The sequence below is a fragment of the Empidonax traillii genome, unplaced genomic scaffold (genome assembly GCF_003031625.1).
Source record: "Empidonax traillii isolate 1590-97213 ecotype Southwest subspecies unplaced genomic scaffold, ASM303162v1 scaffold311:size671644, whole genome shotgun sequence".
Taxonomy (NCBI): domain Eukaryota; kingdom Metazoa; phylum Chordata; class Aves; order Passeriformes; family Tyrannidae; genus Empidonax; species Empidonax traillii.
Window position 1 is genome coordinate 402,590 of NW_020955504.1, and position 26,927 is coordinate 429,516.

At 38.7% G+C, this 26,927-nt stretch overlaps 1 protein-coding gene across 3 annotated transcripts in view; it reads left to right on the top strand.

Annotated features, from left to right (window-relative positions):
* MTHFD1L (methylenetetrahydrofolate dehydrogenase (NADP+ dependent) 1 like) overlaps nt 1-26,927 on the top strand; it is a 143,325-nt gene that overhangs the window by 52,496 nt on the left and 63,902 nt on the right. For all 3 annotated transcript variants that reach the window (XM_027891172.1, XM_027891174.1, XM_027891173.1), the window contains 4 exons: nt 1,657-1,768; nt 23,780-23,919; nt 25,617-25,658; nt 26,706-26,806. In XM_027891172.1, the coding sequence (XP_027746973.1) occupies nt 1,657-1,768; nt 23,780-23,919; nt 25,617-25,658; nt 26,706-26,806 (395 nt within the window). The remainder of the gene's footprint in view (nt 1-1,656; nt 1,769-23,779; nt 23,920-25,616; nt 25,659-26,705; nt 26,807-26,927) is intronic.

The following is a 26,927-nucleotide window of genomic DNA, read 5'->3' on the forward strand; positions in this document are numbered from 1 at the left end:
CTGGGAACAGTCAGCAGAATGCATCCCTGTGCCACTGTTTGTTTCTCCATATAGTTTATTAAGAGTGTAGCAAAACTAAGTGGCACTCTGCAGAGTAGGACAGATGGACTGACAGTCACTAAAGCTGGCCTGAGAAGACACTGTTGTCTCTGTTCCAGGGTATGCCTGAGGCTCCCAAGGTCCTGCTGGAGTTCACTCCCTTCGGTACCCAGACTTTACTTTTCTGCCAGGATTGCTTTTGTTAAAAAAAAAACATTCCAATAGGTCCTCCTTTTCTTCTGCTGGATTTCAGAGATCCAGGGGAGCATCTGTCCATGCCAGTGATTTAGTAGTGTGTTTGGATTTCAAGTTAGTGGCAGGGGGCCTCTTGACTACCAGTGGATCCTACAGTCTAAATTTCCTCCATATTCATGTTGTGTGGATGAACTCTTGGAAACACAATTGCACAGGGAATGCTGTGGGAGACTCTTCTGACACCTCTCTTTGCATAGCTGCCACAGTATGGGCTCGGCTGCCCTCTCACTGGTTGTAGTTGTGCTTCCATGCATCGCATCTGCCCATGTGTGTTTTGGGCTCTAACAAGACCAGCCCTGTGATTGCATGCCACAAGAAATTATGACTTGGAAGACTAAAATTAAATTTAGTGACTAATAAAAGATAAATTGGAATAAATCATATGGATTTGAATCTGGTAGCTGAAAATTGCAGTCTTATTTATTTGAATGCCGAAGCATAAATACTGGATTATAGTAGAAATAAAACTTAAGTGTTAGTACAAGGTTGGGTGGAGAAGGTGTGCAAGTTACCTACAGGTTGTGCTGCTGTCTGTTACCTTTCTATGAATGAAGCAGGTTCTGACAACTAGGTCCATCAGTGAAGGAGGTCTGAAGCACCTGAGATGTATCTAGAACACCTAAATTGTCTAACAGCACTTCCGTGCTGTATGTGCTTTGATTTAGATATCATGTTGATTAGTCTGCAGAACTATTGAGGTTCTTACCTAATGTGCTGGTTTGGGCTGGGATAGGTTTAATTTTCTTCATATTACCTGGTATGGGACTGCGTTCTGGATTTGTGCTGGAGACAGTGTTGGTGACACAGGGATGTTTTCATTATTGCTGAGCTGGGCTTACACAGAGTCAAGGCCTTTTCTGCCTCTCACCCCACCCCATCCCACCAGCAAGGAGGCTGAGGGTGCACAAGATGTTGGGAGGGGACCCAGACAGGACAGCTGACTCCAACTGACTAAAAGGATATCCCGTGCTATATGGCATCATGCTCAGCATATAGAACTGTGGGAAGAAGGAGGAAGGGAGGGACATTTAGAGTGATGGCATTTGTCTTCCCAAGTAACTGTTACACATGATGGAGCCCTGCTTTCCTGGGGATGACTGAACACCTGCCTGCCTGTGGGAAGTAGTGAATTAATTCCTTGTTTTGCTTTGCTTGAGTGTGCAGCTTTTTCTTTACCTATTAAACTGTCTTTATCTCAATCCATGAGTTTTCTCAGCTTTTGCCCTTCCGATTCAGTCCCCCATCCCACCGGTGGAAAAGTGAGTAATATGTATTGGGGTTTTGTTGCTGGCTTAGTTGCTGACTGAGATTAAACCATGGCATCTATTCACTGAATTAATGAATATATTTTTTATTATTCAGGGAACACCAGTATTTGTTCACGCTGGACCTTTTGCTAACATTGCACATGGAAATTCTTCTGTTTTGGCAGATAAAATTGCCCTTAAATTAGTTGGAGAGAAAGGATTTGTAGGTAAGTCACTATTCGGTTTATTATGTTATGATTTGTTGATAAATTGGCAAACAGGGATGTAAGTGAATGGAAAAATTAGCAATGAAAGGTAAGAATTCTACTTTGTAATTAATATCAGCATAAAATAGTCTTAAAATGAATGCGTAAAAAGCCAAAAGCACTTCTTCTCTTAACCTGCCCTTTGTCTCAAGTTATCCTATCACCATGTTTGAGACTCATCAAGGCGGCTGAACCAGTCAAATGTCTGGATCATATTGAAAGAGTTGTCCTGTTGTTCATTGTACTCGTATCCATCTGACCTCGCTTGATAACCAACAGAAACCATTCTCTTTTCCTGCTGAATTATTTCTCTGCCACTTTAGCAGACTCAGCCAAATAAGAGGTCAGATGACCCTGAACCAGTGCAGAGGAACAGTGGAGGCAAGGTGGTTGAAGAAAGAGTAATACTGCCTCATTTTGATGGCTGTGAGCCATTAGGTTGGTCCAGCTGCATTGTCAAACCTTGTCATGAGGCCCTTAACTTTCCATAAAAGCATTTGACTGGGCAGATTCTTTTTATATTAGGAATTCAGCCTACACAAGCAACAATAGACATACAGAACTTACTGTTGCAGGCAAAAAAAAAACAACTTGTGGCTGACTGATGAACTAGCTTCTTTAAAAATTGTTATGTGTGTTTAAACCTTAGAATTAATAAAATAAAAGAAGTGTTGCTGCTTTGCAGTGGTAATGACTTTGCACTGCTGTAACCATTTTCTCCTGCGTCCTGATCATGCAGATTGGCTTCCATTAGTCCTAACGTTGGAGTTCAGGTATCTGTGGAACAGTGCTCTTGAAGAGGTGGTTTAATATGAAACATGAGGTTTCTAATGCTAGCACACTAAAATTAGTAGAGAAACATATGCTTATGTCATACCTTCATGTTGCCATAAATGACATACCAAATAACTTGAAAGTAAGTTTTTTAAACAGAAGATATGTTCTATTTAAATTCACTGGTAATCATAGAAAAGATGAGTTGTTTGCATTGTTATAGAAAGTATATACTTTTTGTTATGATACAAATCAATCAATGTATTTACAGATCGAGAGTAGAAAGGTTTCTTATAAGAAGTTACTGATTACTGATTACTGAACAAAAACATAGAAAGAAATATTAAAAAGTAATAAAAATAAAGTGAAACAAAGTAGAAATAAAGGATTGAAACCTGTAGTAGATCATATTGACTTTGAAAAAAACCCAAAGAAATATGTAACTTTGGTATTTTCTGAATAACAACAAAATAGCTGTAAAAGTAAAAATTTTATTTATGTGTATTCGATTCTCTTGAAGACTTTCTTCCTTTCAAACAGTACTTGTTGATTTTCCATTTTCTATTTTACTTGTTTACTCAAGTTTCTGATCTCCCTAAGCATTCTGTGCCTTGAATTTTTTTTTAAATCCTTGGGGTTTTTTTAATGGATTTTTAAATCCTTGTTAGGATATTTTTAACAAAATTAGTTCTTAGAGTCAGTTTTTGCTAACCTCTGTCCTTCTGATTCAGTATAATTTGCAAAGATTGTTGCATATCTGCATGTAATATTTTTTTTAGCAAAGAGTGTTCTTGGGAGAAGTTTGATTCAGTATTCTGCTCTCACTTCTTCTACTGAGGTTGGAGTAGCTCAGACAATGCTGACCTGTGTAAGAAAATAGATCATTACTGTTAAGGTGATGAAACACGACGTTTTCAAGGTAGTCTGGGCACGTGTTACGTGTTTGCATTTCCTTTTTGAATGCATGATCATGTCAAGGGAAAGGGTTGTTTTTTACAGTGTCACTGTTATACAGCTAAAGGGTCTGTCTGTTTTGCTCGAATATGATCAAACATCTTTTCAAAGAAGAACATTTTGCATTCTGAATACATTTATTTAATGGTAATCAAATTGATATTTCACTAAGCCATGTTTGTTGTTCCATGGTTCTATGGAATGAGGCCTATAAGCATTTAGAGTAACTAACGTTTTCATAAGCCTGGTGAAGTGACTTTTTTTCCGCAGTGAGCAATCTTTTCAAGTGAGAAGTCTGTTTTGTATCAACTGAATGTTGGCAACAGTCTTGAGTCTTGATACAGGTTTTGGAGCCCAAAATATCACCTTGCATTTGGATTCCCTTCCATTCAGCGTGTCCCTCAGGCACTAAGAACATATCCTTGCATTTCTTGCTTTTCTTTGGTCTTACCCACCTGTTTGTCTTTAACACTCTTTTCTGCTTTATTTGTCTTTGGCCCGAGTTTCTCTGTTGGGAGACAAAGCAGAGTAGATTCAATAGAGGAAAACCTTTGTGCATTTGCCAGCTAAAGGCTCTTGTTCAGATTTTGTTCTACGGCACACAAATCCCTGTGAAACTGACTTCACAACAAGATTGCCTTTGCTCTGTGGAGGAAGGAACTTCAACATGATTTGTAGATCCTTGTTAGATTATTAAAAGCAATAGTTCCTAGAGTGGCCTACCTAAATAAACTTTGCAGGTAGTCACAAGTGTAAATGTTTGTTCTAATGGTTGTAATTACTGTAAGCTTTGTGGTTCAAAAAAATACATTTATTCTGGTAACTGGTTAGAGCATGTGGGCAGAGACCACATGTAGAACTCACTGGTTTATGAAATACTGTCTTATTCTACCCTACAAAACTGTAGTCTAAAATGACAGCCACAAAGTGTGTGCCAGCCCACGTTGAAGGTCCCATCGATACAGAGAGCCCAGTGCCTTATGAATTCTGTGCAGCAAAGCAGTCAGCAAGAAACGCCACTGCTTTCCTGCTTAGTGTGAAGTTTACCTGAACCCTGTATGGCCGTTGAAACTGGATGGGAAAGCTGATCCTGCAGTTAATTCATATAGACAGAGTGCAGGCCAGCTATGCTGGAGTTGGATAACTACTTGAGCAAGTTTAGTTACTTCACTTTTGCTAAAAGTAAAAATTTTCACCGTTCCACATTTCCCTCGTCACTGTTCTCGTGCATTGGATCTGACACTCATTAAATCTTGTATGAGCAATTAGAGTTCACATTCTGCCATGTAGGTTAGTTGCATAAGCTCATAAAAGAACCCAAGAGGTGCTAGAAATAGCATAAGGTATCTGGCAGAACCATGTGGCTGGGAGAGGCATTTTAGGGAGCACAGGCGAAGAGACTGGCTCTCAGACTTATGCAACTGCATCCAAAGCAGGAACATAAGATATGACATAGTCTGCAAATAATTTCCTGTATAGTAGAATAAATATCTTAATGTATATGTGTTATCTCACTCACCATGAGATAGGATGATGATATATAAATCATATATATAATCTCTGTATTTATTGGTTTATATATTTGGTATTTATATCTATTTTTAATATTTTTTTTTTTTTAAATTTTACCATAGATATTTTAGAGCTGAATCTCCTGCTAAGTTTGTAGATTATTAAGGAGAGTATCATGGCTTGAATTTGCAACACAGTTTTACAAACACAGACTTTTAAAATTTTCTGTCCTGGTTTAAGCACCTTCCTTTCTCCAGCTGCTTGTTTACAGTCCTGCACAACCCATCTCTTTCACCAGCACACCTGTTCACAGCTTGTCCACATGATAAGCTAAACTGGAGAGTTGGTCTTGACTGAAAACAACCACAACAAAAAAAATCTCTTTCCTTCCTCCTTGCTAGACAGTTTGGGCAAACAGTTTTGAGTGATGGGGGAAGATGAGATAATGTCACATAAGATGGTGCTTTTGCTGAAATAAATATTTATAATATTATAGTCACATTTGGAGGTCTAAAGTGCCAGTAAAGCTACTGTGGATGCACTAGTTAATCATACGGAGCCTTCATTGCCAGAGCAGCTCAGTCTGTCTCCTTTCTCAGTCTTTGCTCGACTGTTTTTGCATGACATCCTGGCAGAAACCTATTGCCCTTTTTGTTGGCTTACTTTTCTGCTGACTTAACACAGAAGCAGTTCAGCCCAGAGTCACAAAAACACCAGAGCTGGTGCAGGAGAGGATGAATTGGGACAGCCAGCAGCGAAAAACCAATCTGTTGTGTAGATCCCACTGTTTGTGTGCCATGGCCAAGGCAAAAAAAAAAAAAATCCTCTCAAAAAGTTCTTTTTAAATTTGTTTTTAAACCTTACTTTCTCTCTCTGATCTGCATTGCCTGTTTCTCTGCTTGCTCTGCAGCCTACGTTGCAGCATGCTGTGCCTTTTGAGTAGTGTCAGGTAGCAATAATGTAGACACTCTGTTTTTTTTTAAAAAAAAGCAAAACGTAAACGAAGTTTAACCACTGAGTCCTATTGTGAACTCTCCCTGGTTGAAGGCATTCCCTGCTTCAGTTTCAGGTATCCAAGTGAATCACAGGCCCTCAAAAAATTTTAGATAGCTTAAGCCTTTTAGTGCAGCTTGTTCTTTCTCTCTTCTCTGAGCCTTGTTGCTATGTACTGACAACTGAGTCTCCTTCTCTAATTTTGAGTTCTTGGTACGAGTTTTGCCGCTGAACTTTTTTTGCCCTACCTCGGCTGATTTGCGCTTGTTTGTCTTGTCAGCCTTTTATTGCTCGGGGCCTGATTTCCTGAGGATTCCTCCCCATCCTTGCTGCGAGCAGGTGTGTCCCAGTGAGGATGGGTACATGATGCAAGCATCTCCTGCACTGGAGAGCATCCTCACTGATGGCCTGGGAAGTGGTACTCCAGGGAATGTTGAGTGTACTGGTCACCACAATTGCCATCACAGCTTTATGGTCTCTCACACATCTCTTTAGCCACTCTGGCAGCAGCCTGAAATCTGGTTCTGGCATTTCATTTTCCTTTTGTATGAAAGGTTGCCTCAACTGGCCCGGTTAACCGATTCTACATCACTTGGTTTTGGTGCACCTTAATTTTTAAGCAGTGAAGAAAGTTGACCCTCTCAGCAGTGGCAGGGAAAAGAGCTTGGCATTAGGGCTGAATCCTGTACTACAAATAAGTGGGGAAGTATATATGTATTTAAACAACTACTTCCTTTGAGTGTTAGATTTGTTTTGTGATATTAACCTCTATTGTTCCACTTTTGCTCTTCATTACTTCTCTAGTGAGAAGTAGCTCAAACTCATGGCTGATCCATAGAAGTTGTTCAGTACTGAAGGCCACACCTAGTGTAAATTGCAACTGAACCCTAAGCTTAACAGCGTCTTTTATTGAGGCTGAGGTGCCCAGCCCCATAAGTGACCCAGATGAGAAAGGTGTGGAGGTGCAGTGCTGTGCTACCCTTAGCATCACTTTTGTAGCGCCTGTGTCCCTGAAGTTGTGGGTTTTGTGGCTCTCTGAACTCAGGGCTGTCCTGAGTTGTATTTGTCAGTGTGTCGAAAATGATTGCAGTACACAACAGATTGCCCCATCCATCTCTTTAATCCCTTGAAGGTATTTCAGCTCAGTAGAGGAGTTGTTGTAAATCAGAAGACAAGTGAAGCATGAGTATATGTTTGGAATCCTTAACCAAAGTTTTTCTGAAGTTTGTTTTTCAGGTTTGAACTTTTATTTTTGGTGATTGCTTTCTTTCCTACTCCTAATAAGCATGTTGCATTCAATGCCAAGAGCATGCTGTGCTAGGCAACTTTGTCCTTGTGGTGTATCGGGTGACAAGAGCAGGATTATCGCAAGCTATTGTTGACTTTCTTAAGAAAGGTTTACTTTCTGTTTCTTTCTTGAGTTGGTGCACTTGGTGTAATTGGAAAGAATTTGTCACACTTTTTGAATGGTATAAACTCAAGTAGAAGCAGTAAATTTTTATAAGCTAAGTAATTGACTCTTTTTATTGTGTTGGTACTCTTGTTAAAGTAAACTAATGATGCTAGCTGCTGCAACTATCAGTTAAGTACATGAAAAGTTGGATTTCAAAGGGTATCCGTTTCACATTCTTTGACCAGACATCGTATAACAAGTTTATAAAGCACCTTATAAAAATTGTGTGTTTAATACCCTAAGCAAATAATCTTCAGTAGATTTTTTTAAATGTCATAAGACAACTCAATCCATTTTTTAATAGCAGTCTTTTTCCAAAAAAGGAAATAAAGCCCAATACTTTGGCTAAACTTCTTTTGGCACCAATACCCCATGGGATATTATTATATTTAAATGCTGAGTTCAAGGATTTATTTTTTTATATTTTTTTCTTTGCTTCATACCATTAGAAGGGGGTTCCATGCAGTGATCCTTCAGAAACCTTTAATTTTTAAGAAGCTGCCCAGCGTCCTTCTGGCTTGTGTTATTTAACCTCTGACCTCTTAACTCTTATTTTCATAAGAAACAAAATGTAATGCGATTGCATTCTAGTATTTTGCTCTTTGGACAATGTGTTTTTTCTTGCTAAAGTGTTAAAGCAGGGCTAAGGTTTCATGGTACAGTGTGATTGACAGCTTTATCAGTATAGGTTTTACTTGCCTACTCTACTATCTGTGTACTACAAACTAGATAAGGATGTTCAAAACTTTACAGTGTTTTCTCTGATCCCATTCATAGTGCAGCTGCTCAAGCAGCTGTGCTAGGAGCAACTGTGATGGTGATGGGAGGAAGGAAGATGATATTGTGTTTAGTTGGTATTGCTGCAAGGCTCTTAAGGTCATGGTTTAATAATAACAAGAGTCAGTGGCACCACAAACTGCAAAATAAGATACCATTACTGTTAGAAGATCTGTGAATCTGTGCCATTTGCTTGTGAGTGCTGATGCCATTCACATCCCAGGTGCCCTTTTTATTTATTTCTTCACAATTGCTGAAGTAAAAGTAAGTTCCATTTCTTTCATGTGTTGTAAAGTGGAAACAAAAAAATCATCTTCTCCCTTATGCTTTTAAAATCTCTTCTTCTGCCTTTTGCTTTTAAAAGCAAAAGCAAATTTTCTCATCAGTAAGCAGGAAAGTCTTCAGAGATGAGATGTAGTGTAACACATTTTTCTTCACTGACAGGAAGTCAGGGTTCCTGAGAGCTGAGCTTTCTTACTGCCTTGTCATAAATAATCTGTGTGCAAATCATGCTTGCTTATGGATTGCTTCAACTGAAAGTCAGGTGACAATGATCTAAATTACTTTCTATTGCAGAAAGTGCTTAAAACAGTCTCGAAATAGTTTATTAATTATTATGTCAAATGAGAATCAAATATTTTCTTATATCTTTGTGTATTCAGAGTCCTTAAGAAAGTTCTGACTCCACAGTGCCACTGCATATTTCTTTAAACTTTTTCTTCTGACCTTTAAGATACATGGCAAAATAAAACTTTTCAGAAGGATTGAGAAGAAAGCTGTCCTGAGTGTTTTTATGTGTCAGGAAGCATTCTAGCATTGACGTCAATAGCGTATGTCACTGTATTTCAGAGTTGAATTAATTTGAAATCTTATAAATTATGCAAAGGTAAACTCAAAACCGAAAGTTGGTATTGATCGTGAACTATTGAATTATGTCTAACCCATATAACACTTGTCATAAAAAAGTGGTCTTTTGCCAAATCAGGAGAGGTTTGAAGACAAAACCTCACAAATTAAGAGTACTCTCTTGTGAGATTTTACCTTCCATTTAAAAAAACCCCACATCTAGAAAGTGTTAAAAATTCACTTGACATTTCCTCGCTACAAAATGTCATTGTACATGTTTGCTCCCAAATCTTCTGTTTCTGTGCAGAATTATGAGGGGTAATTTACAGGAATAAAATAGCATGTGATTGTAAATCATCAGCCATTTAGTATGACTTCTCTGCTTTATGTGACAAGCATATCAGGTGATCTTCAGGAACTGACTGGACTCTAGTTTGAAACTAGCTAGGATTTTTAACCCTTGCTACTGGTAAGCTGCCTGGGTTTCCATGACCAATTTGTACTCATTTGTTCTTTTTCTGTAATGCTGTATTACAGCTTTGTTTTCTCTTTCTCAAATGATAATTTTTATACTGTCTCTAACTATTCAAGCACACATTTTTCATACATCACTGTGATTGATTTAGTACTGCTAGGCTCCCTGATTCTTCTCTGATGTTTGCAAGTATGAGGTTCCCAAATTACAGGTTATATTTTTATCCTTTTTCCCCAATGGCAGTAACCCTTTACCAATAACTTTCATTCTGTTTCTCTTCATTTTTTCCTAAAGCCACAGAAACTTTCTCCTGTGTGGTATTCTTGTTCCTCTCTATGGTAGCAATGCTTTCAAGCTTTGGCATTGCCAGTACACTTCTACTGGTGTTCCTCAGTCTTTCTGCTGAGGTGGTTTAGCAAATAGTAAATGAGAGTCCTCAGGCCGGTTCTCTCTCCTGTCCCACAGTTCTTCTGTCATGGCTGTCTATTCTTCCATCTCTTAATCATGTAGTTACCATTTTCTTCTAGCCTTGATAACAGACTCTTTTCTATTGCTGTAACAGGCTTTTTTTTCCTGAAGGCCACCTTCTTGAGATGATGTCACATTTTCATTACTGGAAAAACCTTAGTATCTGGCATAACCTGCCTCTGGTAGGCAAAGGTTATATTTCTTACTTATTTCAATTCAGGTTTTTAATTATTCTTTTCTTTAAAATCTGTGAAAACTATCAAGCCTATAGTCATGCAGATTTTTCCCCACTCCTTCTCCATTACTTGAAAACAGGTTTTGATACTTTTCAGGTACAAGGCACCAAGAGAAAAGGAACTTATTTGAAGTGTTGATACAAACTGTATGGTTTGGAGTTTCTTTCTTCCAGGATTTTGGAATTTCTGATTCACTCTTTTTTAATAGTAGTGCATCCAGCTCTTTTGTACTTTGGGGTTTTTTTAATTCCATCTTTAATATATCCCAGTAGCTTCACTTTATTAGCTTCCGGGTTTTAATTTGTGGGGCTGAAGACCCTTGCAATTTGCTTACATTTCCTTTGTAGGCTCTGACATTCATTCTCTGTGTAGCAACACGCTCTGTCTTTTCCTTTCCTTTAGAGCCTCTGTAATTAATAGTGAAGCATCTTCCACTCATGAAGCTCTCTCTGTAGGATACCAAAACAGTGTGTTTGACTGTATTTCCTCCTAGTGGAGGAGGAGGACCAGGAGTTACCGCTGTTCTCAGGCCAGATGTCACATGAGAGACCAGGCATTTTAATTCATTTAGAGAAGTTTGCATTAATGGGGGATTTCAGCACGAGGAAAGCAATTTAAAAACTAACGGTGACATGATAGAAAAAAATGAAGAGATACCATGGCCTTGCCACAGTTATTTTCAAGGGTTTTTTTAAATTTTGCTGGTGGATAGATGCTGCTCTGTGCCTGAGTGACAAAGGAATTAAATGGTTTTCTCACAGACTAGGAGATGTGATGTGGCACGTGTGTGCGTCAGTTGTGTGCAGAATGAAGTGTCACACCATAACAAAGCTGGCTGTGTCAGAAACAAGGGGAGAACTGGACAAATGTAACTTAATTGAGAAAGCTATGTTTTCTTCTCTTCATATGGGTTTTCAGAGTAAAAGGGAGATGTAGTGAGACAGTGTTTGGGATGGGATTGTATGCCTGGGGAATTTGCTATGATGGTGATGTGGAGGCAGGAAGGGCAAGTGTGAATGTTCCTGCCGGCTGGTTGGTAACTAGAGCTGGCTGGCTTCCTGAGAAGCTGATGTCTTGAGGTTACCTGTCCTTTCTCCTCTTTCTTGCCCAGTAAAAGACAAGGAGACAAAGCTGCTGAGTCCATCGTTTGTCACCAGCAGCCCACAAAGCCTGATGGTGAGCTCCCAGTCTGTTGCGTGTCTGACACTGTAGTGCATGTCAGGAGGCATACATCTTATTGTCACCTCTACCTTTGACTAGCTTTCTGGCCTTAAGCAAGTAATTTCAGCCTCCATGCCTGCATGTGTAATCCCATTCTTCTTGATGTGTTTATTCAGTTTATAAACTTTCTTGGGGGCAAAAACTGTCTCACCATAACAAAAGGGGAGATGCCAAGCACTACATTAATAGGAGCTTTAAGGTAACTGGGCTTTTGCATGACAGCTGCCAATACGTAAACATGCGTCAGGAATTTACTTACAAGCTGACATGGTATTTTAATGTCCTATACGCTGACCTTTTCTGCAACATGTTAGAGCTTAACACAACTCTTTCCTCTGCCAGTGACATTCATAAATTAAATGGAGTGTGCAACTGTTAAGGGCTATCCATTATTCTCAGTCTCAGGATAGTTACCCAGAGGTAAAAATAGATAGAAAGGATTTGTCATTCATTCAGAAAGTAAAGGCACTGCCCAGTTCCTGATAAATAAAATACCATTCTACTGAGTAGAAACTGATGACATTGCAACTTCTGTCTTGTTTATTTTCCCTTCCTTCCCCAAGTTAGCAATCTCACCTAGTTTTAAAACTCCAAACACATAAGAAGCAACTCCTTTTGTTCTTTTGTTACCTACTGGTTGTATTGCTTTTATTTATAAGAAGAAAAGAACCAAGGCTTAAAAAATGCAAACACTAAAATATCATGTATGCTAGGAAGTCCTTTTAATTCATCACTTGGCAAAGGAAATAAAAGCAGGCTTCATAGCTAACAGCGTTACTTTTGCTTAGGGTTATTTGGCAGAAAATCCATCATCCTCTCTCCATTTGTGAGTATTTCGTATTGACTTACACCCTTTAGCAAGGGTCAGCAGGGCAGAGTATGCATAAAGAGTTCAAGTCCCATTTCAAAGGCTGAATTTTAATTTTGGCAGATGGTTTATTTTTAATATCAGTTGCAAATGTAAGCTCTTTATTAGATTTTTGTTTGTTTGCTTTACTGACCTTTTGATGCTGAAATCTAGTGTTCCTTTTATGGGCAACTTCTATAAGAATTTAGGTTTGTTCAGATATTTCTATCATGTTGGGGAAACTGGTTTTTAGTTTTTATTTTCTTACTCATTGTTCTGAATCTACAGGCAGAAGTGCTTTGTTTTCTGAAAGCTTTTATGATCTAAATTGTTAATAATGTACACATATGGAGGGGGCAATGTTTGTTTATTTACTTTGTGTATTTACTTTTAGAACCGTGTACTTATATCTTCATGGCTCCAGAGAAGTCAGTACAAATGTGAAATGTGGAAAGCACATAAGTACATGTATTTCCATTTTTGATAGTGGTAATTATAGTTGGCAAAGTTTTAATATCATTTAGTACAATTTTGTATTTTATGGAGTCGTTTTTCTGTTTTCCACTAGTATTCCATAAACACATGCACACTGAGAGCTCAGTTAACAGGTGTTTCAGAAAGAACTGCTTAAAGCTACATTTTCTTATTCAGAATCAGAGCTTTGCAATGTTTTCTTCTCACCCTGTGCTACCCTCTCTACCAGGCCAGTTAAGATAGTGTGGTTTGGGGAGAAAAGGTATGTCTTTAGATGTTCCTGGAAGAAAAATGCTTGTGCAGAGAGTTCCAATTTTTATTTACAGATATTTTGTTTTCCCTCAGAAATGTTATGAAATACTCTATGAGAAGACAGTATAAAAGAAAAATACTGTGATTTCTCTGGAAATATGCTACCTTTAAATTGTTGGTTTGGGTTTGTTTGTTTGTTTTTTTAATTTTCAAGCAATTTCAAGTTATTGTGTGCTGGGAATTAAGAGCAAATAGTTATTTCCTTTGGAAAACAGTAATTAGATTGCTTACATGTCAGATCTTATGACTTAGTGGGTCGTTATTTTTAAAGAAAAATTCAAGAATTCATGACTAGAGATATAAATTTGTTTTCAAACTGTTTTTAAACATGCTAATTAGATTGCAAATAATGCTGGGTTATGGATGGCCAGTATGATTTGTTAATGGAAAGAGTGTTACTTTGGCAAATAGCCAAAGGGCTTTTGAAGGTCAGATGTTGACGATCTTTGAAAGTGTTCAGAGGCTGTTCTCTGATTCTATAAAATAATACATTAAAAGACAAGATTAATATCCTAAATGGCATCTCGGGGTCAGTTTGCTGCTCTGACCTTGTAATTTAATTTTTGCAGTTTTATAAAACTGCTGTTTAATTAATTTGATTTGATTGAGAAAACAGATTAGATTCAGATACAGTAAGAAAAAATGTAGGTTACAGCCATTTTTAAATTTTGGTTGGCCTATCTCTCTTTCATATGGTTGTTCTGTTGTTGGTCCCTTTATCCTTGATTTGCTATGCTGACAGCTTTATTGAACCTGACAATCTCAAACTCTTCAACTGTGCTTCCTGCAGTCATAAGGCACACACTTGTAATGTATCTTCAGCTTAGCTCTGACTGCAAGCTCTGAGTGGAAATGAAGCTTCAGGGACAGGGCAGATGCTTTACATGCATGAGGACACAGCATCTATGTGGTGCCTCCATCTACTGCATCTCAAACAGAGCTCCCAAGAGGCTGAGTAACAGCTTCATAAATCAATGGTTGCAGGTTCAGCTTTTCCTGGAGCCCATTAGGAATTCAGTGTATGGTTTGGTGTTCTTCACTACACGAGTAGTGAGAAATCACAAAAATGTGGGGAAGGGCTAAGGATGATAAAATAGCTGAGATGACAAGATGATGGGCAATTATGAAGAGGAACTGAAAAAAAGAATTAATAATTTATAATCTGTAGTAAAGAGGGATCGACTAATAATGTAGAAATATTTCAGAAATGGTAATGAGTAGTTTGCAATGGCAGTTCTGTTGCCTTGATTACATAAATTGTGTTTAAGTGGAGAAATTCACAATAGACAGTAAAGAATTGGTCTGTCCATGAGCAGCTGAAAGGATTTGTCTTATAAACTAGCAGATTTATGGTTTGGTTTGACTTTAGTTTTGATTGTGTTCTTAATTGGGAAGTTCCTGTAAAAAAATCCTTCTCCATATGTGATTTGTTGGTGTGTGACCTTAGTACCTTCTCTCTCCTTAGTTTGTAATTCTTTTAATAAGATAGATTACACATGACACATATACAGTCCAACAGAAAGTTATTTTCCACAGCATTTTTTACCCGTTCAGTTCTTTATCCTTATCAAAAAATTATAGGGAAGTAAGGAAATACATATTAATAAGTTTGACACAAGCCATCAATCTTACACTTTGAGTAGAGGTTCAAATGCCAGCTTTGTACAGTTTATTTTAAGAGTATGGGTGATTACAACCAAGCTAATGCCTCCATCTGAAAAGCTTTAGTGATTTCCAGAGTAGCTCGTGATGCATTTCCCCATGCATGGGCTATTTCCTAAAGTCTGTACAGCACAGTGGGCTTTACATGCCTGCTTCTTTTACCCTCCCCTGCTCTTCTGTGGCTTATGCTACATGTTCTCACCACTAGGCATTTTTTCCTGTCTCCCGAAATACTACTAACAGTACCTGGAGTTTTCTGTCTCTATGGCAAGTCTTCTGTTTATTGATGTCTTAAATTGTGTATACATTTGATACACCTATTGAACTCTGTGTAGAATAATTTTCACTCCCAAAGACCTCTCCAGATAAGCCCTTGGGATGGTCTTGTAGAGTAATTTACAGCCTTTGCATCAGATTTTTCAATGGGCCATCAAGACAAACTGCTAGTACAGGGAAATAGTCTTCTTCCTGGGGATATGTAACAGGAGATGCCCTTTCCCATGTATTTCCAAAACATGACTCAGTAGTTTTGTCAAGAACAGTGTTGATGTCCTCTCCCAGGCCAATCACGAAAGGAAGGCATTCTGTGTCCTAGCAAAGACTAAGTGAAGTGAAAGAAAATCAGAACCTGTTTGTCCTCCTAGGACATGTCTACAGTGAAAAGGCAGTGCCTAAGTCATGGGCAAATTCATTATCGTAACAAGCAAGTATTCCCTAGGATTTCAGAAGGGCAGGGTGGAGAATACTTCTCAAAGAATATGTGCCTCGGTAAAGAGTGAGGGGGGGAGTTTTAACAAGGCTGCAGCCCAGGGCGAATAGTTGCGTGCATTGTGGGGTAGGCTTACACTTCAGTGATTGATGACTCTGTGCCTGGCATGCTTCGGGTGATTGCGCCAAGTGACAGCAGCATTGATCATCACGATTCAGCGGCGGCTCTTTGTGTTGCGGCATCTGCCGCAGCCTCAGCCAACACTACACTTCTGCTGTCCATGCACAGATGCCTTTGTTTTGCGATGAGAACAAGAAGGAGCGTGTGTGGCTGGCAAGGTGATTTCCTGACCTCAGGGCCTCTCACTGCCACACCCATCTGAAGGCATGCAGGAGTGCATGAACGCTCGCTCATGGCCCAGCATGTGGTGGTGGTGGTGGTTGATTAAATGGATTTCATCTCTGAGTTGTGATAGGCTGTGATGGTAGCTTGCATGGCTGCAAAAAATTCTGTATTCATCATTCACTACAAGTATGATCACTCGTTTCCTCATTGTATTTCTGCTGCTCTTTAGAGAGTATGTCCTTTTCCAGGGCATGTACAGAAATGGTGTTTTGTTTCAGGAATAAGATCTTTTGCATTCCTTCTTTCCTTTTTCACAAAACAGTGCAATATTGGTACTAAAGCAGGTGTTACTTCATGACCATTTGATGAAATGTTTAGAGCTTTACCAGGGAAGAAATTTTCAAGCTCTCTGCCTGCCTCTTGAACTTAGTGTTTTCCAGATGCTTGTAACATAATTTCTCAAAGTATGTTCAAAGTCCATTTTCTTTTCAAGGGGGATGTAGGAGGACTCAAAAACTGAGAGCTCAACAGAAAGCACTTTTACTTCAATGGAAGGTGTATTTGTGGCAGGAGCTTCTGCCAACTAGATAGTTTAAAAGTGAAAGTAAATGAAAGTCTGGTAGTGAGATATACAGAGAGAAACATGGTTTAAGTGTGATGACATTTATTTTAAGCCCTTAGAGTAATACTGTGGGTACCGTAAGTTAATATACTCCTTGCAGTTGCAGAATTGTAGAGGAATGGCCTTAAATAAAGATCTATCAGTGCTGCTGTTAATTATTCCTTCCACGCAACTCCAAATAAAAAACGGGTGAGGTTTTAATTTTGTAATCAGCAGAAGATTAATAATTCTTTTGCCAAAGGCCATGATGATCTTTTAAGTATGTAACGTAATTGCCTTATTCCTGTGCCATTAATTGTGCTCCATTTTAAAAATGTGGTCATCTGTCTTATGAGCAAATGATACTCTTGTTACCTCAAAAGGAGACGTGCCATGAATGGTGAAAGGATGCAATCTAAAATTCACAGTTCTTTTGATTGAATTTTTCTAGTTAATATTGTGACAGAAGGAGGTTACGAAAGGGGGAACTGTGCATATTTGGTTAGAATATTCAACTACGCATTGCAATTCATGTCAGGACCCAACACTTAGCTTATAAGCTATGGGTCTTTACATGAGTATAGGACACAGAAGTTAAGAGAAAGTGACTGTAAAACCCCACAGGCTTAGCAGAGGGATTCAAAGAAACATGTAGCCCATGAAGCCACATACAGCTCTACTTCATTTCTATTAGAACGAATTGTTTGTGGCTTGTAAGAACATTTTCAGGTTTTTAAATCTCTAGTAATAAATCTAAATAATGAGCTCATTACTAGAGAGCTGCAAGAAAATGTCAAATTTTACATTCGAAGCATTGGAGTATGGTTTGACAAGGTGGCTAGGGATGAATTAAGTTTTCCACTGCTGAAATGCGTCTTCCTTCCTTCCCTTGCTTTTGCTGCTTGTTTGAACATGTTCAGACTTGTAAGTAAGACTTGTCTGGTCTTACTTCAGCTGAATCAAATATAGCCCAGTGGAAAAAAATATTTTTTTTTTCTGAGTTGTTGTGTGTGTTTGTTTTCTGTTTAGCAGATTCCAACAGTTTACCTTCCAATTAGATGAATGCCAAAACCTGCAGGATGTCTGGGCAGCAGGGAAGGAGCAGAAGAGAAAGGTGGAAGACTTCTGAACAGGAATTAACCTTTCAGCAAGGCAGGGTGCTCATTTGGTTCAGACACAGTGTAAAACCATGCCCTAAATTGGTGCTTTCTAGGCAAGAATAACTGCAGCTGCACTTCTGTATATGTTCAAGATGAGGAGACAAGCAGAGCTGTGGAGATGTGCAGAGCATGCTTTCTGTCACACAGTTGTATCCCTGTCAGCTCCTGGAGTTTTCAGTTTGATTCCCACCCTGCATTTAAAATCCAGCATCTTTAGCATGCATATATAAACAGGCCTTTAACACCCACAAAGAGGAATTGTATCCTTAATTGTCAGAGAATTGAGATTTGTTTTCTTCTCCTGCCCAGCTTGTAGTAAATAAATGAACTTTCTGCTAGTTTTTTTGTCTATAGTCCGGGAATAATCTGTATGAGTTATTGTGCCTATTCTTTTGTTTAATGTACGAGATGCTCTTGGAAAGTTAGCAGCAACTGCTGTTTAAAGTGAGTAACTGTGAGAGGTTATGCGGTAAACTTTATTTTCTCATTTAAAGCTGCTCTGCATTTCAGTGTTAAAATTAATCCTGTATGGAAAAATAAATGTTACCGAGCAAAAGATTGAAATAGCTTGTTATGGAGTCCCAAGGGAATCAGCACTTAATTTAAGTGTATTCCTGGGAGCCTAGTTTCCTGTGCAGCCCTTGCTGCCAGGAGGCAGTGACTGTCAGTGGAGGCCTGAGACTCTTGGCCAAAGGAGGTAAGTCTCCTTTGAAGGAAGATAGTGTGAATTGACTGCTGCTGTCATGGGTTATGATGGCAGGGTACTTGGATGGAAATCTTTGGTTTCAGCTGGCATTTTGGTTTTGTGAAGAAGCTGAAAATTTACAGGAGACTTTTTTCCTCCAAAGAAGTTTTTATTAGGAGAGGTTGCAAGCTGTAGAGCTTCAGTACTGCAGCTTGAAGGGTACGCGAGTGGAACCAGAAACCACATTTATAGCGTATTTCTCTGGGGATGCTTGTGCAGGTGGGCTGCTCTCCATCCATGTTTGGAGAGCCTTCTACTCAGAGAGTCTCAAGTGAATAGCAGTCTACTGTGAAACATAATGTCATATAATCTGCTTTCTGAGAATAAAGTTTATTTTGGTCAGGACTTCTTGTGAAAGAAAACCCATTAAATGTGTGAACCTTTTGTCTTAAGAAGCCAGGACTGCCATATCTGCTGGTTCTATCAAAAGCGTGGATTGGTGGTCAACAATCATAAGTCTCCAGTGCCCAGACCTCTGCAGGGCACATGCTGCCCTGGCACCTTTCTTTAGTAGAGGGTGAAAAGTACATATTACCTCAAATTAGCTTATGGTCCTTTAAACTAAGTGGTGAATATTTTTCCAATTACCTTTTCTTCTACTCGTCACAGCAACAATGTAAAACTATGATAACCAGCGCAAAGTATTTTCTTCATGGCATGAAAAATGTTCAGCCTTAACCTATTCATGTGTCATTTTCTGCTGGACTTTGTGTCCAGCAGTGGTAGCAGAGAGTTCCTGTGTTGCATGACATCTGAGAATGCGTCAAAAGAAAAATGAACAGGAAAACTCCCTCTGTTAGGAGGCGGGGGGAGGGGGGAGGGGAGGAAAAAAAAAGGGGGGGAAAAGTATCTGTTACATTCCAAAATCAGTCATAATAATGGAAGTTCACTTCGAAAAATTGCCAGAGTCAGAATGGACAAACATCTGGCTTATTCATCCCTAGCTATACTAACAAAAATATGATATCCTGTTAGAAAAATCACTGATCATCCTAGTTTATTTTGGCAGTTTTGCACCTTGGTATTTTTCCCTTAAATAAGAATGTATCAGTATTTTACAGCTAGCATGCCTCCAGCTCCAGGTTCACAGTTCATGTGCTTCTGTGACTTTGAACTCTTCTTTTCCTGAGTTTACCAGCAGACAGCTGCACCAGAACAGAGATGTTTACATGTGGGGAGTAAATGGCAACTTGCAGCTCAGATTTTCCATTTCCTTTTACATTGTTCAGGAATCCAGGCTCACAATTTGTGTCCTAAAGCTTTGCATCTGACTTGGCCTTTCATAGTACAAATGTTTTATTTTGACATTGATTTATTGATAGAAAGGGCTGACTAGGGAGAAGGTACTTTCACTAGAAATTACCCTCAGTATACTCGAAGTTCAATTGTGGGTAAAATAGGTTTTTAAGAAATACTCTAAACATCACTTTCTGTAAGGCTTTCAAGCACTATGTAAATGTGGAACCACTTTATGCAGCTTCAGCACAATAGATGTGTTTTTAGATGGAGAAAATTAATTTTTTTTTATTAAGAATAATGGTGAAATCTATTATCTGCTTAAACCATGACACTGTCTATTTAAGCTACTGTCATGTGTAGGTGGTTCACAGATGTGCTTGGCAAGGCAGTAATTACATGAAGGAGGTTGTGATAATTATAAACAAAAAAGCATCAGGATGATATGTTCATTTGCCTGAACCCTGAAGTGGAATTACAGACTCCAGTGAAGAGTTTGTTCTGTCTTTACACCACCCGACAGACTTCTCTCTATTGCCTAATTTCCCATTTATGGGCTTTTCCTTTCCCTTTTGTACCTAATTTTGATATTTTGGGTTCAGGCTCTGAATGAAAACAAATGATGATTTTGTAGCAAGAGTGAGTGAAGCAGATGTCATGTAAGTGATCTATACAAAGACCTATAGTAATTGTGTGTTGTGTTTTGCCTGCTGTTGTTTTGAAACGAGATTCCATGGTTAGTTACCCTGATGTGTTAGAACATGCTAGCTTTTGGTCACCCTGCATGAAAGTTTGATAAGAACAAATTATTTGACCTTATTTGATCATTTTGGTGCAGTTTACTTCTGATACATATGTTTATTAGTTGCTAGGTTTGACCTATGGCCCACTATTAAAAGTAATGTAATGGGAGTGCACTGCTGATACATGAAACTTTAATTTTTTATCTTCATTCCCAATGTTCCTTATGATACTTGGGCTTTAAAATCAAAGTATAAAATGAAAGAGCAGATTATTTGTAGAATTACGTTTTGTTCTTTGTATCACCACACAGTGAGAGGATCTTGAGAGCCCTGCTTACTGAAAATTACATCCAGAAAAGAATCTTTTAGAACTTGTCCAGATCATCATCGAGTCTTGGTGGTGCAAAAAGGGGATTCAGAATGCAAAGCAGGGCCTGCAAGTGTAGTATCCCTGATCAGAGTCTGCATATGTTTACCATGGGGTTGTGTTCTTAGGCTGGCAATGCAAATACCTGTGTATTTTCTGTGAGCTCGCTGAAGGCAAATCAGTTACCTCTTTACTTTTCAGTAGAGCTGCTTTAGAACTCCATTTGTGCCTGGGAAATAAAAGCAAGCAGTTAACATCATGCTGATATCTATTACAAACCCCCTACCTGCTGGCAGGGCAGCAGCCCAGGTAGCCGTGATTCATGGGGGTGGAAAAAGGCCACTTGGCAGGGGACAGGATAAACATCCAGGGAGCAGGGGAGCTGAAGCTGGGCAAAAACTGTGTAGGCAGGTAGCAGTGGTTGTGTTATAAACTTTTCTTCAGCTGAGGTAGAGCAGATCACAACTGCTTAAGCAGAGGTTTGTTACCCAAAATCTGTGTCAGGTAACCTGCAATTTATAATTGTCATGTGTTGACAAAGTATATATGAGAAATCATAACTGAAATAAATGGCCCAGTTTCTGTTACTACATTTAAAGTGATTAGCTGGTTTATCTCATGATTTCTAAATGTAGACTAGCTTGAAACTTCCTATTCATAGTCTGTGTTCTTCATTGACGCTTTCATTTGAAAGCAGGAAACAATCTGAAAGTAATTTTATCAAGTGTTTCAGCACAAAGATTTAAAATTATAATAGCTTGGCATATTCTATCTTCTTACTATTCCTTGGAGGAAATAAAATGGAGTTGCAACTTTCATCCAGGCAGCTTTTCTACTACATCCTGTTTCCTTCCGCACACTGGAGAAAGCACTGACGTCTCCCTTTCCTCTGCTTCCAATGAAAAAATTCCATTCCCCATGTTGTAGCACACGCTCCGGTGATAGCTGGTGTTGTGTTAGCTTTTCAGACGTCGATACAGTATTTGGGTTGTTTAGGCAAATGCACAATTTGCCCTCCCTATCAAAGGAAAGCACTGCAAAGAACAGACGAATATGCACAGCTGCTCAGATAGGTGGCCTCCCCATAGCTCTCCTGGCCATTTGCCATGGCTGCCTACACCGTCCAAAGGGTGTCTTGTACCTCCCCGAGAGAACCATGAAGTACTGTGTGAGCAGTTGCTGTATTTACTGGAAGGCTGACATCTCTGCTTTTCTCCCAGTGAAAGGCAGAGTTGCAATCCCCCTTTCTCTAAGGAAAATTGACCCTTGAAAAGGCTTGGCATGAAATGGATTAACTCCCTGGAAACTTTGTTTGGAAATCTTAGGAGACTGCTATGTATATACGCTGGCAGTCTCTGGAAGAGACTATTTTCCCACCCTCTCAAGCACTTGGTAGTTTATCTGTTGTTTATATTAAGGATTGATCATGGTTATATATTCCTGATTCAGAGTTCTCATTAATCACCCTATGCCACATAAGACTGGAGAACAAGAATAAGGGTTACTGGAAAGCAGAAATGTGATCCCTGGCTCTACTTTTAATATGACTTATCCTGACATCAGCTTTGCTCTTATGAATTACTGTGTTTGTGTAAACCTCCTTTTTTTTTTTTTTTTCTGTTTTTCTCAGGGCTATTCAGAAAAAAAAATTATATACTTATTACAGTGATTTAGGAGAATGTTAATCATGATACTTGCCACGATACTATTTCAAGAGATCGCTGCCCCCCTCACCACCCCCTTGTTTGCTAACGCTTGCTTCCTCTCCCAGCCCCAGCAGCCATTTCCTCCCTCAGAGCATATCCACGCAGGCAGTTGTTTAGGCCTGTGCAAAATGAAGAAGAGGTGGAAAAAGACCAGTGGGGTGAGGACAAATGCCCAAAGGCTGTGACTTCCTAAAGTGCGTCAGCTGCCAACAGAGAGATACTTTCTGCCACAGCAACAGAGCAGATCTGTACCTCCTCCTCCTTGACCCTACTGAAGGTTTCCGATTCTGAAATGTTCAATCAGCTTGATTGAACAAATTGATTATGAGGGTTATAAGAACACGTTACCAGCCCTGCTTGGAGTCAAGTTGAGAAGCCTCTGGAGCAAGTGTTTTCCCACTCTGACTTGTCAGCCTGAAAGTCCCTTCACATCTTTCAGAGGCATCATGAATTGAGCCCAATTCATTAGCGTGTTCTGGTGGGAAATTGTTGCATTGGCAAATTTTCAACCAATGGGAGATTTAATCCCTTGAATTTTTTTTAATTTGCTTTGTGCTTGTGTTTGTCTAATAAAAAGAAATTATTTGGATTTTAAAAGAAGTAATTGAAATAATTTATGTGTGAGAAATCAGAGAAAATTCTCTCTGAAGAGACTGATACAACTTAATACAGATGATTTTCTCTTTATTTGTAGCTCCACTAAAAATACTTTGCCAGGTGTATCCTAATTCTGGACAGATTTTTCTCTTGAGTCATGTTACATTCATGTGTGCCTTCTTTGGTGCAAAATCCCATTATTAAATTCACTGTTTAACAGCATATTCAATACTGTGACTGTAACTGCTGGTTTGTGTCTATAATTAAACAGTCTCTCCACAAAAGCAAGAGATGACCGGAAGTTCTGCAAACTTAGAAGAATTTGGGTCCAGTAGTTGTGATGAAAACACATCTTTAGTGAAATCGAAGGAGGATAAGTAATATAGGAAAATCTTAAATCTGTGAGAATTTGCAAACATTTCAAATGTAGTTGCACAGAAACAGTGATTTTAGAGGACTAGATTTTTTTAAATACTTTGATTCAAACTAATTTAGATTGCTTGGATTTTTTTCCCCCCCATGTGACTACTTTTGATGACATATTGTACATATCAAGAATAAGAGAACTTATTTCTGAGTTGGGAATAGATTTTTAATCAGACTCAGTAATGTAAATAGACCTCTATTTGAAAGGTCGTTCAAAACTGAATACTGGTGTATATTTAAGTGCACTGTATGCTAAAGGAGAAATATCCCCCAGTGTTTAAGCAAAAGCATGTTTAATGTGCGGTTTTGTTTTGTTTTTTTAATGTTTAACAGTAACTGAAGCTGGCTTTGGTGCTGACATTGGGATGGAGAAATTCTTCAACATCAAATGCAGAGCGTCTGGCTTGTTTCCCAATGTGGTTGTACTTGTTGCAACAGTGAGGGCTTTGAAGATGCATGGAGGTGGGCCAAATGTAAGTTTTTGCACCTTTCTTGGAAAATAAAATTGTTGCTAATATTTGAAATAAGTAAAATATCTTGATTTAAGAAATATTTTGGGTAGCCTATGGGGCAGTATTTCGATAACCCTTTTGAGATACCTCATTATATAGATGTAAACTCTAAAGTTAATGCAGGAAAGGCACAAATGAAAGAAGAGGGACGAAAGAGCTCTGAAGAAGTACTGTATCTTCCCGAGCTAGGAAAGTTTGTTCACATGAAAAAAAAAAAGCTATAAGAGATAAATTTCTATATTCTTTTTCCTGCCTTTTGAAATAGCATTATAAAGTGCATTGAAGTAGTCACAGGCTGGGAAATTTGGCAGCTGAGGAGGAATGAGATTGAATTCGGGTTGCACTGTGTGAGTGGAAGTAGAGAACACTGTTAGTGAAGGTTTTGAGATTTCTTTCACGCCATTAATGGGTACTCATTACCCCTTCTGTCCTTTTATTTTGCTCAAGTTAATTTCCTCAGAGATGCTGAAGTAACTGATAAAATTTTGCAAATGTTTTCCTGGTATACCAAAAGTCACCAGTGTATCCTTTTTTGCTATTTAAGCCACAAAGAGACTTTTACCAATTACTGATTGTAGAAGTGCTCCTCAATTGTGCAGTCAGATCAGACTCTCCTAGCCAGCTCTGCTGGCCAAGTAGACAGACACTGAAATTAACTCCTGAAAACACTTTCATCTGCCCAGCAGCATGCTAGAGAGTGATGCTGCCAGGGAAACAGTCTCACTGGGTGAAAATACCAGAGCTGTTTCCACAGCCACAAAATTTTGGAATGCATGGTCTCCCTTACAGCAAAACATCTCTAAGAGTGAAAGCTGAGCTGTCCTTTTTCAGTCTTTCAGGTTGATATAATTACAGGACTTTCTGTCATTTTAGTCCACTTCTAATGCACCTTTTCTTTATTTTTAATTACATTCCTCCATTCCTTACAAGGCAGGCATATTGTCACATGTGCTACCATTCAATCTAGCAAAAATAGGACTTAAATATGTCTTAGTAACTGTTTCTATTTTTGTCTGAGTTGCATCTTTAGAAGTTTAAAGCTTTTGTTTGTTTACAAATGCAATGCATTCATCACAGAGGCATGTAGAGTACCAGATACTTTTACTGGGAGGTTAACTATAAACTGGACCAGTACTAGAAACAAAAGTGAGTAAGTCCAGTGCCTGGGATTGATGTATGTAGTCCTTGGAGACTCAATGTAGTATCCTGGTGATACTCTTTGCATGTATACCTTTGTGCTTTCCAGCAAAGTAAATTACTTGCATGCAGTTCCTTGCCACAGGCAGTGATAACAGGACACTAAAAGATGATGTTCCTCTTCTAGTCATCTGTGTTGCTGTTATTTCTTCAGCCAGCTGTTGGAGGTTGCTGTCTGTTGTCTTTGTACTGCTGATATCCTGTAACAACATGTAGAATGAAATCCAATTACCTCTCCTTTACTGTCTTTTGCAACTAGTTGCGGCATCTTGCTACCCAAATGCAATGGGAAATGTTGGTATTCTTTGTGTACTGGTGAAATAAAACAGAAGCTGCAGACAGGCTATCATGTTGTATGCCATATGTGTGTTGTCAGTATAGAAAGTAGGCAGAAGTGCATTTCCAGACCCTCTAGGGTTATGACAAGTGTCAATTCGTGATGATTTTTTTTATCATCCCAGGTAACTGCTGGTGCCCCCTTGAAGAAAGAATACACAGAAGAGGTAAGTGGATCGGTTATAAAAATTAGGAGAGGTTTGTTTAAAGGAACAAAATTATGTGGTGTAGGGAGAATCAGAACTTCTTGTTCCTCTGGCTGGATAGCGTGAAGCTTCAGGTTTGACAGTAGCACGCTCTAATGCTGACATTCAGTGAGCATCTTTAGTAGGCAATGCCAACAAGTAGAGCCATCTCATCCTCCTTCAGCCCCATTCTGTTATCCCTCTTGGATGTGTTATTTGTGTGACTGCATGATGGATTGTAGAGAGGAACTGAGCAAGCTGAAAAATAACCTTTTTTCAGTAGTTTTTCTGGGACCACTAAGTTTTCAGATTGATCAGCATACAGGCTGATCATACAGAAGAAAGAGAGCAGAGTGATGTAGGTGTCAAAAACATTCCCTGAAACTAATGATAGCATAATCTGTTCGTTAAACAACTTGAATCTCTGTTTCATGTTTGGGATTGAATGTCATTCTTCAAACAAGTGTGAGTTCTCCTGGTTTGTTTTCTTCATCACTTCACTGTAGCCAAATTCTGGTCGTCTTCTTGTATGAAGCTAAGGATATGTGTTTTGTTGCAATTAAGGTCCACAAAGTGTGAGGTAAAAGAGTAAATAAGGAAATCCAGTAATGTGCTTTTATCTGGGATATGTATGTATATATAGATTAAACTACGTATCTAACACATCTGTATGTCAATCCCCACCCCACTACTGTAGCTTTACAAACTTTGCAAGTAAGAGACTAACAGCTCCTTCACAATCATGACAAGCAACCTGTCATCAGCCATACCATCTTCTGATGTCCCAGAAGAGCACAGTGGTTTCATGCAGAAACTTTGTACACTGCTAGTTACTTAAATATGTCTGTTGCTTATTAGTTGAAATAAAAATTAATAAGGGCAAAAATTCTTTTGTCTGGAAGCTTTTCACTTAACCTGCAACTGTCATGATCAACACTGTTTTGTTCACTTTAACTTAAGGAAAATTCTTTGGCTGGAGAAGACTTTATGTATGTTACCATTTCCATTAATTTTTATTTAATTGCACAGAACCTCCAGCTGGTAGCTGATGGCTGCTGTAATCTGCAGAAACAGATTCAAATTACTCAGCTCTTTGGAGTTCCTGTTGTGGTTGCTCTAAACGTCTTCAAGTAAGTCTATTCTTTGATTACTCTTGTGAGTAAATACACAGTTCAAATTTCCCACTTTTCTTGGTTTTTAAATTGATGAATTTTGGCATAAAAGAAAGAAGTTGTTGAAAATTTTCCATTT